This window comes from Cololabis saira, chromosome 17 (assembly GCF_033807715.1).
Source record: "Cololabis saira isolate AMF1-May2022 chromosome 17, fColSai1.1, whole genome shotgun sequence".
Taxonomy (NCBI): domain Eukaryota; kingdom Metazoa; phylum Chordata; class Actinopteri; order Beloniformes; family Belonidae; genus Cololabis; species Cololabis saira.
The window spans coordinates 22,873,912-22,887,559 of record NC_084603.1 but is presented as its reverse complement, the minus strand read 5'-3'; the positions used below and the strand labels follow the sequence as shown (position 1 = coordinate 22,887,559).

Below are 13,648 nucleotides of genomic sequence, written 5' to 3'. Positions count from 1 at the left end.
GTATGGTGTAACATGTAATAGGTCTGAAAAACTCTGCTCAGTACCTCCTCTACTTTTGCCAGGACTTCAGCTGGCAACTTAATTCTGGACTTTGGTGATGAATAGCTGGAATGATGAGCTGCTACTCATCATCCAAAGACAAGTTATTTTATATCGGTCAATGTAAGTTCACAGTTGGAGGTCATTTAAGCATCCAGTTCTCCGTTACCCTCTAATGATACAGTATTCTCATTCTGTGGTGTACTGAATGACAGATGTCACACTGACATATCACCCAGGTTCACAAAATATTCAGCCCGATGTCTGATTACAACTTTACAGAGAGGGGAGTGAAGCTGACCCTTAGCTCGATAGTCAGCAAGGTCTCTGGGAGTCTAGTCAGGCAGGGACAAAGTAACAATCTGGTCCTGGCAATGAGCCATCTCATTTTTCTGTGCGTCACTTACTTTGTACTATCAGGTGCCCCAGTGGTCCCATTCATCCCACCTCAGCTGTTGTGCTGGGTTTTTTTTTATCTTTCCATTGTAAATGACTATGTTGGTTAACAGTGGAGACCGATGCCTCTGCTGGTCAAACATGAGCTCCACTAGACCCCTTTTTTCAGGTTTACTTTGTCCGTCAGCACTTTGGAGCCATCTCTGGACCCACATTTATTTGAATAATGTTAGTTGCACCCACAATCAAATGGTAAAACTATAATTTTAAACATCTAGAGTGTTATTCCAAAGCTGCATATTTTCTTGCCGTGCTTAAGATTCCATCTGCCGGAAACTTTCTGGTGGAATGCTGTTCGCTTACATGGGATACCCAAAGTGTGTTTCCATTACTTTGAAACTGCATGTGTTTCCAATGGGATGAGAGTAAATGCGCCCAATGGAAACATCAATTTCACAAAAAAAACAAACTTATATGAGGTGCTCTATTCTTACACTTCTTAAATGGAATATTTCACAGAAGTGCAGTGGAAACACCTTTTTCACATCTAGAGCTCACACAATGAGCCAAAGAGAGTCACTTTTGCTTTTCTGTAGGAACAGCCTCCCTTAGGCATGATGATGTAACACACTACACATAACTCATCAAAAGATGTGCAAATCATCCTAAAGTTTTGAATCCACTGCTCCTCAATAAAATACTGGACAATGACTTCCCAGAAATCCCTAAGACATGGCCAGCACTGCTTATCCGAGTTTGGTGTTGTAACTATTTGTTATAGACTTTTTTCCAAGTCAAAATAACAGCTAGACTGGCTGGATGAAGAAAAATAAATTAAGCAATCAAAAGTAAAGATGTTTCTGACATCAATTGGCATTATTCTGGAAGGATTTATAGTCCTTCTTTATTGCATTAAATGACTGAATGGAAACAGTCATTTTGCAGCTGAATTTATGATATTTGAAAATACTCCTTAGGTTATGAGCCAAAAGTGCTATGGACACAGCTACTGACACTGCTTCTTCCCTTGGATCACAATTTACAGTACCTCCTCGGTCTGAATAACCATTTAGGGACCTCCTCAAAACATTATCCTCAGTCCAATAGACCAGTTGAGCAAATCAACCAGGAGGTATAAGCTGCATTAACTTCTATCACCCATGGGCGAACAGTAAAGGAAGCTGGAAGATGCTCACATAGTATCCTATCACAGCACTCTTCAGATATGTCACCATGTACAGTATGTTGGTTTTCTTCAAATAAGGAGCATCCATTCCAAGAACTGGGTCTGGACTCAATATCTGGTCAATTGGGAGGGTTAAGCATGGTTTATGCTTCTATGTATAGCCAGCAATGTACTGTCTGTATAACTTTAGATAATTCTGCTGCTCAACATTCATCAGCTCCATTTCGCATTAGATACATTATTGGCTTAATTGGTATGTCTGAGCTTCATAAAGGTCGTAAACAAAAGGAAGCTCAGATCTGAAAGCGACAGGGCTGACGAAAAAAACACTATGCCACATGTTGTGATTACCGGTGTGATTACAAAATGATGCAAACAATAACGGACAAGAATATACACCAACTACAGCATATGTTCCATTGGCTACATGAGTAGTTTCCATGTAGAATCTCGCTTTAGACCTGAGGAGTGCATTTCAGTCATGCACCAGGTGGCACCTGTAGTAGAGCATGGATACACACCTGCCCTTATGCCACTGCTTCTTATCATCTTTTATTCTGTGTCAGAGTCTGATTACAGAAGACAGGTGTGCAGAGGGCATGACCACAAGCTGTTCCTGATCACTCACCATTATAAAAGTCTTGTTCAACCACATTTCCCCACCAGGTCATAGATTTGGTGACATTGTTAGTGTCCTACCAGCCGTTGCTCATTTTGTGAACCAGTTTCTTTCGCTTACCTTAGTTCTCCCTGCTTCCAGAATCCCTGGCTTGTTCCTTCTCCTTCATCCCCGCCTCCTGTGCTCCATGGATCCCAGCCTGATTCACTTCTGCCAAATCCTGCAACCTGAGCATCTGCTCCCTGACACAATCAATTATTGCAATAAACAATCTTCAAACTGCTCAGTCCGACTCGTTTCAGTGTCTTGCAGTTGGAATCTCAGTCCATCTGTGACAAATTTAGCGACAAAGATTAACAAATGTCAGCAGGAACGTGCACAGTGCAATATAACTAAAGAGATGGGGGAAACACAATTGGCAACAGATACAATCTAATTAGAAAAATATGCAGGAAAGCATGTTATGATTAGAAAAAGACAGGAAATTACACCAAATGGGTTAAAGTTACCACAACAAAATGCAAAACAGTTAGAAAAGGATGAGAAACACACTATAAAGTGATACAACTAAATATGTAAATATCTACAAAGTTTACAAAAAGAAATGCAAAAAAAACAGTGATGAAAAATTACACAAAAAGGCTAAACAACTTCAAAGACAATTACCTGTGCTTCTACTGTATGTCCTCTGCCTGTGCATGTACTGATGTCATGTAACACTTAGCCTGTACTGCCAGTGACTTCAGGTTATATTCGTGCCAAAGTTACTTTTAGTTTTATTGTAATTGATATTTTATAGTTGCAAGATATTCCTACAACTTTCCTCAATACACAGTTTGTAAAATGCATTGTTGTTATGACTGTAGGGCACAAGGCATCATGTTTTATCATTTCAGGATGAACTACACTTCTTCTTGTATTACAAAACAGCCAATCAGAATTTGACAGCCTTGTGATCAGGTGGAATGTCATACTCCATTAAACATGAATTTGATAGCTGAGGGGTTCATGTTATAAATTCTTACGGGTTCGGTTCACACTTTTTGCTCTGGTATTTTTAGTTCAATGCAATCTCTCATGACTCATAAAACAAGTTTGACCATTTTTCATAGCGGATCACTATCCAAAATGTCGCAAAAAAAGCCTTCCATCATATGGCTTTATCCCTTTTTTTGCAAATTGCTTACAGACAGTCAAGTTAACCGCAATCAGTTTGTATAAACATCACAGGAATATAGCTCATGCTAGCAAGCCAATACAGTGTCTCACAGGCCTGGTTGCCAATACCAGTTATGTAAATGCTAAAACGACAAGGCAGATGGTGAGAGGTGCCTGCTGGGGAGAATGACCACTTTGAACAGCTGCAGCAAGACACTTCAGATTCACATGTGCATCAAGTTATTTTATTTCATTTATTTATGTTTGATGTATTTATTGCTTTAAAGGAAATTGGGATGATGTCTGTCTTTGTGGTTAAGAAAAGATGCGATAGCGTGGATGATGTTATTTAAGAATTCAAACACTGGACATGCTGGACTCAGGAAAAATAGTCCTGAGTCAGAACTGAATATTTGCAATGGCGTCTTTGCACAGTAATATGTGCCTTAAACCACAAATATTAATATTCATCCTTTTATTAAATGACAGGAAAGTTAATTTACTACTTGGCAGAGTTGAATTGCAGCACCGGTATCACATTAAGTCTGAGGACAGCAGTGTCTGGAGTTGTCATAAAATCTTAGTATGGTAATAGTATGGTATTGAATAAAGATGGTGGCAGTAGATCATCACAAACAAACAAATCAATTTCATATGTGAGCACCATTGTTTCAGTAATTTACTATTGGATGGCGGTTCAATGCATATATATATATATATATATATATATATATATATATATATATATATATATATATATATATATATATATATATATATATATACCGGTAGTCATTGTTGTTTGATACGACGGAGTATTAGGGCCAAACTAAGACAAAAAAAATTGGAAATTACGAGAATAAAGTCATAATATAATGAAAATAAAGTCGTAAAATTACGAGAATAAAGTCGTAATGTTGCGAGAATAAAGTCGTAATAGAATAAAGTCGTAATATTATGAGAATAAAGTCGTAATATCACGAGAATAAAGTCGTAAAATTACGAGAATAAAGTCGTAACATTACGAGAATAAAGTCGTAATGTTGCGAGAATAAAGTCGTAATATTATGAGAATATAATTTATGAGAACTCTAACAGGAAGAGCTTCTTCTCCCTGTGTTAAAATGAGGAATATTGAGCATCTTGTGAAGTTATATTTATATATTTATAATATATTACGACTTTATTCTCGTAATTTTACGACTTTATTCTCGTAATATTATGACTTTATTCTCGTAATTTTACGACTTTATTCTCGTAATATTATGACTTTATTCTCGTAATTTTACGACTTTATTCTCATTACATTATGACTTTATTCTCGTAATTTCCTTTTTTTGTTTTTTTGTTTGGCCCTAATACTCCGTCGTAGTTTGAAGATTTTTATTCTGCGTTGTTATTTTTTCTATTCAGGGAGTATGGAGAGTTTCGTCCAACAAATGTAAATGGACTGTGATACAAAGTGTTGACAGAGGCAGCACACAAGTTAATCAACAGGTGCAGAGGAGGAACCAGTAAAAAGCAACATGAGGTACACGAAAATCAAATTAAACGCCAATAAAATGGATATAACCCCTGGTGTTGTAATCCACTCCGCGTGTTTCCTCCACGGAGGCAGTCAAGGTTAAATAAGTAACGACTCCCGCCGACTTGTGTGTGTGTGGTGTCTACAGCGTTAATAGTCCTGAGAAGCTCCACCTCCACTACCACCTTTTATGTTAATTTCAGCGTGATCTGATCACGGACAGTGAGGCTCTGCGCGCTCGGTCTGTGTGTGTGCTGCAAGCCTGCTGCGTAATATCGATGAGCTGCTGGACGGACGCAGTCTGGTGCTGAACGTCTGTCGGGACTTTTCCCCCCCAGTCTTTCTGAAAGGTGTCGCGTCTGTATAATGTATCGGCCGAAGACGCGCACCTGAATGCGAGAAGTGCGTCTCCAGCTCGTAGAGAAGAGGTGAACGCACCTTGCATCCAGCCATGGGAGGTCAGATCTGCAGAAACACCTTCTACGGTAAGCACATCTGCCACCACTGCCAGGAGACTGTTTAGATCAGCTATGACTGCCCACATATTACCGGCTAAAGCCTCAATTATGGTTCTGCGTTAAATCGACGCAGAGCCTACGGCGTACGGTTACGGCGTAGCCTACGGCGTAGGTTACGCGGCGAAGCGCAACGTACGGAGTGCGTCGCCGCGTACCTTACGCCGTAGGCTGTGCGTTGGTGTAACGCGTAACCATAAATCAGCCTTAATAACAAAAAGCGATATAATGGAGTGTCAGCGCTCTTGTGCAAGCTCAAGCCCGTGTGCGTGGAAACTGGAGGCGTCCTGTCAGCTTAAAATAAATGAGAAGTGAAAGTAGGTGTTTTTGTCAAGTTTAAGCACCGTTTGTTAGTCACGACTGGTTTAAAATTAAGATAAAATATGTTTTATAAGTGTGCCAAACCAGCAGAGCCTCTGCATCCAAGATGTTTTAGTGTGTGATTCAGGTTCTGCTTCTTTTTGAAGTATGGGTTAAAAGTTAAAAGGAAGCAAACAGGAACAACTTATCCAAGTTGGTGGACTCTAAGTTGTTCGTCTCTGAAGTCTTTAGGTGACACTGAAACACTTTCAGATTTGACAAATGCTTTTGTGTCATTCATGTCTAACATAATAAATCTTAACAGGTGCATACTAAACTTTTAATCTTTAATTTAACTTTTACATTAGATGCAATTTTAAGATTATTTTAATTAAAAATGAAAATGCATAATGCAGTGTTTGGTTTACCAGTCCCTCTTAGTTTATTTGCAATAAGCCATACTGTTGGAAAGGAAGGAAGTCATCTGCATTTCTTGACATGAAAATTAACATGTGCAATGCATTTATAGTAAATATAAAACGTATAGAACACTCGGTGCATTCCATGTTTAATCCTAACATCATGTTCTGTTTTGTAATGTGAACTTTAATCTCTCCATAAGGAAAATTAACAATAATGTATATTTCGTATATATCTCGTTTCTGCAGGCAGACTATCAACATAATAGTCAATTAACTTTAATTTCCTTTCAGGTATTAATAAAGTATTTAGAATTGAATTGAACTGATCACTGTCCTGAAACAACTATTTGGATCATTGTTGAATATACTTCAAATGGACTAACTTGGGATTTGAACTGTTGGTTTAAGGAAAAAAAAACTGGTGGGTCATTTCCACCTTTTTCTGGCGTAATTTCTTTGATAGAAGACAGATGAATCAAGAATGGAAAAAAACTTCAGATAAATCTAACTATAATAGTGTCATTAATGATAATAGTTGCATTGTTGCTTGATTGTATTTCCAGCATTTCTCTAAGTGTTCTCACAGGATGTTGGGATTGGATGTTAGCCCTCTGACACTTTAGCAGCTTGATGACTGAACATCCTGGTGTCACCTGACATCCAGTACAGGAGCAGGAAACAGAAACAGCTCATTTCCAAGATGTGCACATGGACATTGGCCAGCTCATATTGTCCCTTTTTTTTCCATTTTCCTTGGTAAGAGCAGGCGCTGTTAAACAACAGTATACATGCAGACAGATCGAGAATACAAAAAAAAAAAAAGAAAAGAAATTGGCCTTCTGACAGGAGCTCAGTCAGGGCCCTGGAAGTGTAAACAATTATAATCTCTGTCATGTTGCAAGGCCCCAATCCAGCTTAATAGCTCATGAATCATTGAGATCTTAATTCTTTCCATTTGGTAAACATCCATGGCCTTATTAATGACATTTAGGCATCAAATTGTGACTTTGGCGAAAAGCTGGAAACATTTGCCATGATTATGTTGACTTTTGTAAAAGTTCTTACATTTTTATCCTGTAACAGACATTTAGGAATGACCCTCAAGTCCTTGTTTTCTTGTCACAAAATAATTGTAGTTAAGTTTTGAGAGTTATTAGTACAGTATTTTCCATACTTACATGAGCATATCAATAGCAAACTAAAAGACTTTAACCCATTCAGACCTGATGTAACATGCATGCTTTTACCTTTCAAGTTGGCACGTTGACATCACAGTGTCATTTTTAATAGACAATAAAACATTTTAATACTTAAAGTCAATAATTTGAATAAGAGGTTGAAGTTAATGGCTGAAGTATTGAGTTTAAAGTTTCTATAGCACGAGGTTATAGAAAGTTTTCAATGAAGTCTTTAGACATGAATTAGTTAATAATCATTGTAAAACGTTCAGTCATTGAAAGCTGCAGAAATACTTTGGTGACAGTTCTTCAATGTGAATTCTCTCTATTTGCTTAGTCCTCTGCTGAAAAGTTCTGTTTTGGCTCTTTGAATTGGAATGTCACCTTAATTAAAAAAGAAAAAAAAGAAAAAGTGAAACTCTCCCACAACATCATCTTTATGTAAATAACCCAACAAATTCAATCGATCTCCTCCTGTTTTGTGCATACTCCATTAGGACAAAAGCAATATATCTTAATTTCCCTCAGTTCTGACTAATAAGATGATGGCAAACTGCACTTCCTTGCCTTGCAGGCAGTGTCTCCTCCTGTGAGGTAGAGGTTTAAAATATTTTGAGAATGCTTGTTGAAATGGCGACAAGTTATGACATACTTGTAAAAACTAGAAACACATACACACCTACAGACTTTTTTGCACTCCTTTCAGTAGTATGTCTTGCAAGCCTTAATAGTAATGTCACACCACATTAGGGCCTATGTTGAGGCTTCTGAACAAGCCAAAGCCTTTGAGACGAAATACAGAAAGGGTAGGATGCCAGGTAACATAAGCGAGGCCTGCTCATTGTCTCTCTACTGTTTCCTCCAATTAATGACAACAAAGGCCGTCACAGCGTGTGTTGTGGGGCATTAAGTAACAATATCCTTCTTCAAGTTGCTTATCTGACATTGACATGGCACCTTCCTTTTGCCCTGCCAGGGCTCTGGTCACTGTTTATCCTCAGGTCTCTGTCAGGTCGTATGAATATTTAAAAACACTCCATTGGACGCTGTATTAGCTGCAGCTTTGGACTCAAACCAGCTATCCATCCTTCCATTCATCCCGCCATGTGGATTGCTGGGCGTTTCTTCTCATTAATACAGAGTTGTTTCTTCCCATTGTCACCCAATACATGCTCAAAATGGACCACCAAATTGAAATTTGATGGTTTGTTGGTCTCCTTAGCTGGGCTATTTTAATTAATTTAATTTATTTCTCCAAGAGATGCATGTAGAACAGAAAAATAAAACATTTTCCTTAAAAAAAAAAAAGTTGTGGGAATTTAATTTCACGGTCTAACAAATTAAATTAATATTGTGGGAATAAAAGGGTGTATTGATGTCTGTAGTTGGATGGTAAATCAATGGGCAGTCTATGAGGTGTTGTCTGTTTTCAGATCACACAGGAAATACTCAATTCATTCTCCGGCCTAATTGTCAACAGATCACAATACAGTCCTGTTGTGTTTTCTCGAAGACATCATGTCTGACGTGACATCATGGATGCAGTATGGTTGAAGGATTTGTTATGACTTAAGAGCACTGTTGTGCACAGAGCACAATTCAACATTGTTCTGCTATGACAAGAGCATGCAAAGAGCCTAACAAAATATACTGTTCTGGGCCTGGACCACTTGGCGGAGTTTCGCTGATTGTGATTTCAGGGGAAAGACTCAGAGTGCTCGGTTTTGGCCTTTTTATTCTCTGCAAGGTTTTTTATGTATCATGTGCGCGTCCAATGTCAAAGCTCTTTCTCTGGCCTTAGATGAGATCATGCGATGTTTTAACAAATGTGACCCGTCACGTGATCGTCTATCTCCAGTGCAGACAGTCCAATTGATTTGTCTCTAGGATGCATTATAAAGCCCTAGAGCCTTCAAAGGGAACCAAAGGAAAGTAAGAATAGCTGCAGTGGCTCATATTTCTCTCACATACTGAAGAAAGACAAGCAGCTCATACACAGCCTTTCAAGTTGAGGTGTGAAAATACAAGAGGTTCTTGTGGATAAGAAGTGTTAATTATGCCTAAAATATTCATTTTCACGCCTAGCAGATTGACTGGATGGTCTATTGCATCAGTCCCGGGTTCTGGGGCACAAAACTGTATCGGATCAATGTTTGTCAATCAAGTCAAAATTAGACCTCAGCCTTAATGAGTGCCCGAAGTTTGTGAGAAAACACCTCCTCCACTAAACGTAGGATGACCTTGGTGTTGCGTTTTTAAATAGGAATGTGGAAACAAGAACAGGGAGAGTTGATCCAAATGAAAGGGAGTCGTGTGAAATCAGCCTCATGATGCCTTTGAGCAAATCCTTTATCTGTGTAAACACCCCCAGAAATATGGACGTCTCACTCTATCATGAAATACTGAGAGCTGGAACAGTCATTCAGCTTTTCACGTGGGAGAAAATATAAAAAATTTGGCACATTTGGTGACTCATTGTGTACCTGTGGACTTCATTTTGTCACTTCCTCTGACCAACAAACCCCCGAAATACCTTGTACAGGGCAAGAGTGCTTCTTTTTTTCTTTTTTTTTTATCAGTTTGATTAGGCAGTGAGAACACTCATGACTTTCTCTCTTTTGACTGATGTGTGCTTATTAAAACATGAGCTACAAACAATTGCTAGCAGCCATGCTTCACTATTATTAGAGGAGCTTTGGACATACTGTATCAGCCAGCTGGTACTCTTTTAAGATCCCAAAGGTCATTTTTCTGCTGGGTTAATTGTGGGCTTGTTAGCAAATCTCTTTTCTTTATCTTCCGCTTTCCGCTTTCTTTATGATACTTTATATTGTGCTTTTTTTCCTGCACAAATCATGCACGAACAGAGAAAGACGTAAAACACAAATTAGTTTCCGCAAGATTTAGGATAACAAAAAATTTGACTGGTGTTACCGGAAACTGCTGAAATTAGACTGTTTGGTGTGAACAGCTGAATTGTTCTCCTTAATTGGTTAACCAAGGGAGCAATTCAACATTTGTGAATGTTTTTTTTTTAACTATTCTGGCTGTAATTCACCTCGCACTCTGTTCAAATACACTCTCTGTGGTTTTACTGGCAACCTTGTTTAGAAATACAAGTTTCACAAGTATGCGATTATAAATATATACATTTTTTCTACCAAATTGGATGTTGGAGGAGGAGAAAAGGCACATGAAAGAAAATGACATGTGACAGGAGGTCGCAACCACACCCTTTCTAGTTTTTATTAATGTGAAGTGGTCTGTGGGACAGATGGTCTTATCCAATGTTCTAGCAATCTTAATCTAACATATTTCCATTTTCCTTGAAGTTAGGCCTCAAGAAAAATATGTTCCATATCTGATGTTCAGACTCTTTCTTCTCCACCTAGATTCTCTGAACGGGCAGTTTCCTGAAACATCTCACCGATGCCATCACAAGCCCAAGCGCTGCTTGCCCATTCGGACGTGTGGAAATTTGCCCACGTTCCCTCTGCTCTTCCACCCCAGCACCAAGGGATCGCAGATAATCATGGACATGTCCCAGAGGACCGTCAAGAGACAGGCCAGCTTCTGTAACGCCATCACCTTCAGCAACAGGCCTATCGCTGTATATGAGCAAGTTCGACTAAAGGTAAACGCAGTTCTCGTGTTCCTGTGAATGTCTCAAAACTGTAAATTACAGCCATTGCAAGGTGAGCTTTGGCACTAAATGCAGCTTGAAATTTGACAAGAAATCCTCCCGTTTGACTCCTTACTTTCATGTCTTTTCTTCATCTTCCTCTTCTGATTTTTCTCTCATGTGTGGGCCAGAGCAACAACATCTTAGAACAAGTTTCCACTCCACCTATCAGGCCATCTTTGACTCTAAAGTGAGAAAGGAGGCAAGCGCTGCCATCTGAGGAATATTGTTATCTTGCACAGTAAATTCAGGTTCAAAATAAGACAAAAATCGTTTGCAGGTGATAAACAAACCAAAGTATTTGGCCTCAGCAAGTTTGAAACAGAGTCCTTTTTTTAGCCCTGCTTGTTGTTTGGCACAAGTGATGGGAATGTTGGTCTCTGATGTTGCAGGCTGAAATATCTTGCCAAATGTTACATTGACTGTCACACTTTTTTATGGTGCATACATTGAACTTTTACATTTGAAGTGATAACTTGGGTGATTCTTGAATTGTTCACCCATTGCCACTATCAAGCCAAAGTTTACTATCAATATGCTGTCAAATATATTGGCTTGTGAGTAGGGCTGTTCGATTAATCGATTTTAAATCGTTATCGCGATTATGTAATTAGAACGATGTTAAAACGTGAAAATCGTAAAATCGATTTTTCACTTTTTTTTTAAATTTATTTATTTTTTTACCTTGTCTGCACACATATTAATGATTGATACCATATTAATGATTTGCTGATTTTTTTTTCAGAGATAAAACTTTATATTTTATTATATTTTTTTAAACTTTTTTTCAACTTATTTTACAGAGTTTTGCACTTTATTCATTCATTTTTGGTTTAATAAGAGCAAAGTTTGCACTTAAAGCCCAATGGAGCAAATGTTCAATAAAAAAACAGCATATTTGAAATCATTTCTTTGCCTTTTGTCAATTCACAAAATAATCGTAATCGTAATCGAAAATCGGATTTTGAGAGAAAAAAATCGAGATTTTATTTTTGGGCAAAATCGAACAGCCCTACTTGTGAGCATTACTGATAATAAATTGTAGCTGGAAGCTAAGCTGTGAAGGTCTTTAGCAAAATGTCATTAAATATGACTGTAATCTTCATTTAATGATTGCAAAGCATCAACATAAGAGCATTTTCATAACTGGCATTTTAACATGTAGACATGTGCATTTAGTGTAAAATAAGAAAGAAAAACCTGTTCAGTTTTGACATTCTATTGCCCTATTCAAATAGGATTATGATTATTACGGATTATATTTCCTTTGCTCCCCTGTGACTTAATGTTTTCCTCTGATAGGCCAATACTGGCTGATCTCATTGGGTTGACTCTAATTTTAACTGCAACAAATGTAGATTATTCCATCTGTAATACCAACCTGCTCTCAGAATCGCTGTATATTTAGTTGCCGATAAAAACAAACAACAAGGGCCTCGTTTCGTGGCTAGATGGGGGTGGAGAAAAATTAGACACATTAGCCTCGGGTTTAATCCCACCTCAAGACAGCTATTTTTTCTCGCGACCTCATTTCCATTTATTCACTGTTTACTTTAGATTTTTCTCGTTCTTTGCCTGGGTTCAAGCTTCAAAGCTACTTGGTTTAATTGAAGCAAAGATTTTGCTGTGGTTTTAAAACACAGCTTAATCAAGCACAATGATGAAGCTGATCATCATCATTTTATTTGGTGCATTGAAAAAAGACTTTTAAATCTACTTTTGTGATGATTTTTGGTCAGAGGTCCTCACCAAATCCTCATATACCACACCAGCAATGACCCATTAGTGTAATAATGTTGTCATATTAGTTCATTGACACATGTAACCAGAGGTGGGTAGTAACGAGTTACATTTACTCCGTTACATTTACTTGAGTAAGTTTTGGGAAATGTTGTACTTTTAGGAGTAGTTTTGAATCACTATACTTTTTACTTTTACTTGAGTAGATTTGTGAAGAAGAAACTGTTACTCTTACTCCGTTACATTAGGCTACGTTGAGCTGTTACTTTTCTTTTATCCGCGTACGCGTCAATCTCATGACATCACTGAGTGATTCTTTGGGAAAAATGTTTGTTTTTGCATGTTTTGTCACATTTACACAGACTCAAACACACACAGAGTTTCTATGAGTTCATGTTTGTTCTAGTTCTGCCTGGTTAAAAAAGAAAAGTACAAAGGCTTGAAATTTTGTGCTACTTGTGCTTAATTTATTTCTTTATTCTGTTATTCTTTTATTCATTTTATTATTTATTAAAGCACTTGAATTTACTTTAAGATTATTTTAATTCAAGTTATTTATTTTTTATAAATTTTTTTTTTATTATTATTTTATTGATTATTTACCTGAAGATGATTATTTTGTACTTTTGTCTGTTTGAATGGTTATGTTAAAAAAAATAAATCAGACATTACTCAACAGTTACTCAGTACTTGAGTAGTTTTTTCACCAAGTACTTTTTTACTTTTACTCAAGTCATTATTTGGATGACTACTTTTTACTTCTACTTGAGTCATATTATTCTGTAGTAACAGTACTTTTACTTGAGTACAGTTTTTGGCTACTCTACCAGCTCTGCATGTGACAGAAATACAACCAGTCTTGACTCTTCTTCATCCCTCTACATCCTA

General features: G+C 37.6%; 1 protein-coding gene across 1 annotated transcript in view; it reads left to right on the top strand.

The window, feature by feature from the left end:
* Positions 1-5,150: 5,150 nt before the first annotated feature.
* neurl1ab (neuralized E3 ubiquitin protein ligase 1Ab) overlaps positions 5,151-13,648 on the top strand; it is a 34,937-nt gene continuing 26,439 nt past the window's right edge. Inside the window, exons 1-2 of the mRNA XM_061745375.1 lie at positions 5,151-5,408; positions 10,731-10,972. Coding sequence (XP_061601359.1) covers positions 5,375-5,408; positions 10,731-10,972 — 276 coding nt within the window. The 5' untranslated portion in view covers positions 5,151-5,374. The remainder of the gene's footprint in view (positions 5,409-10,730; positions 10,973-13,648) is intronic.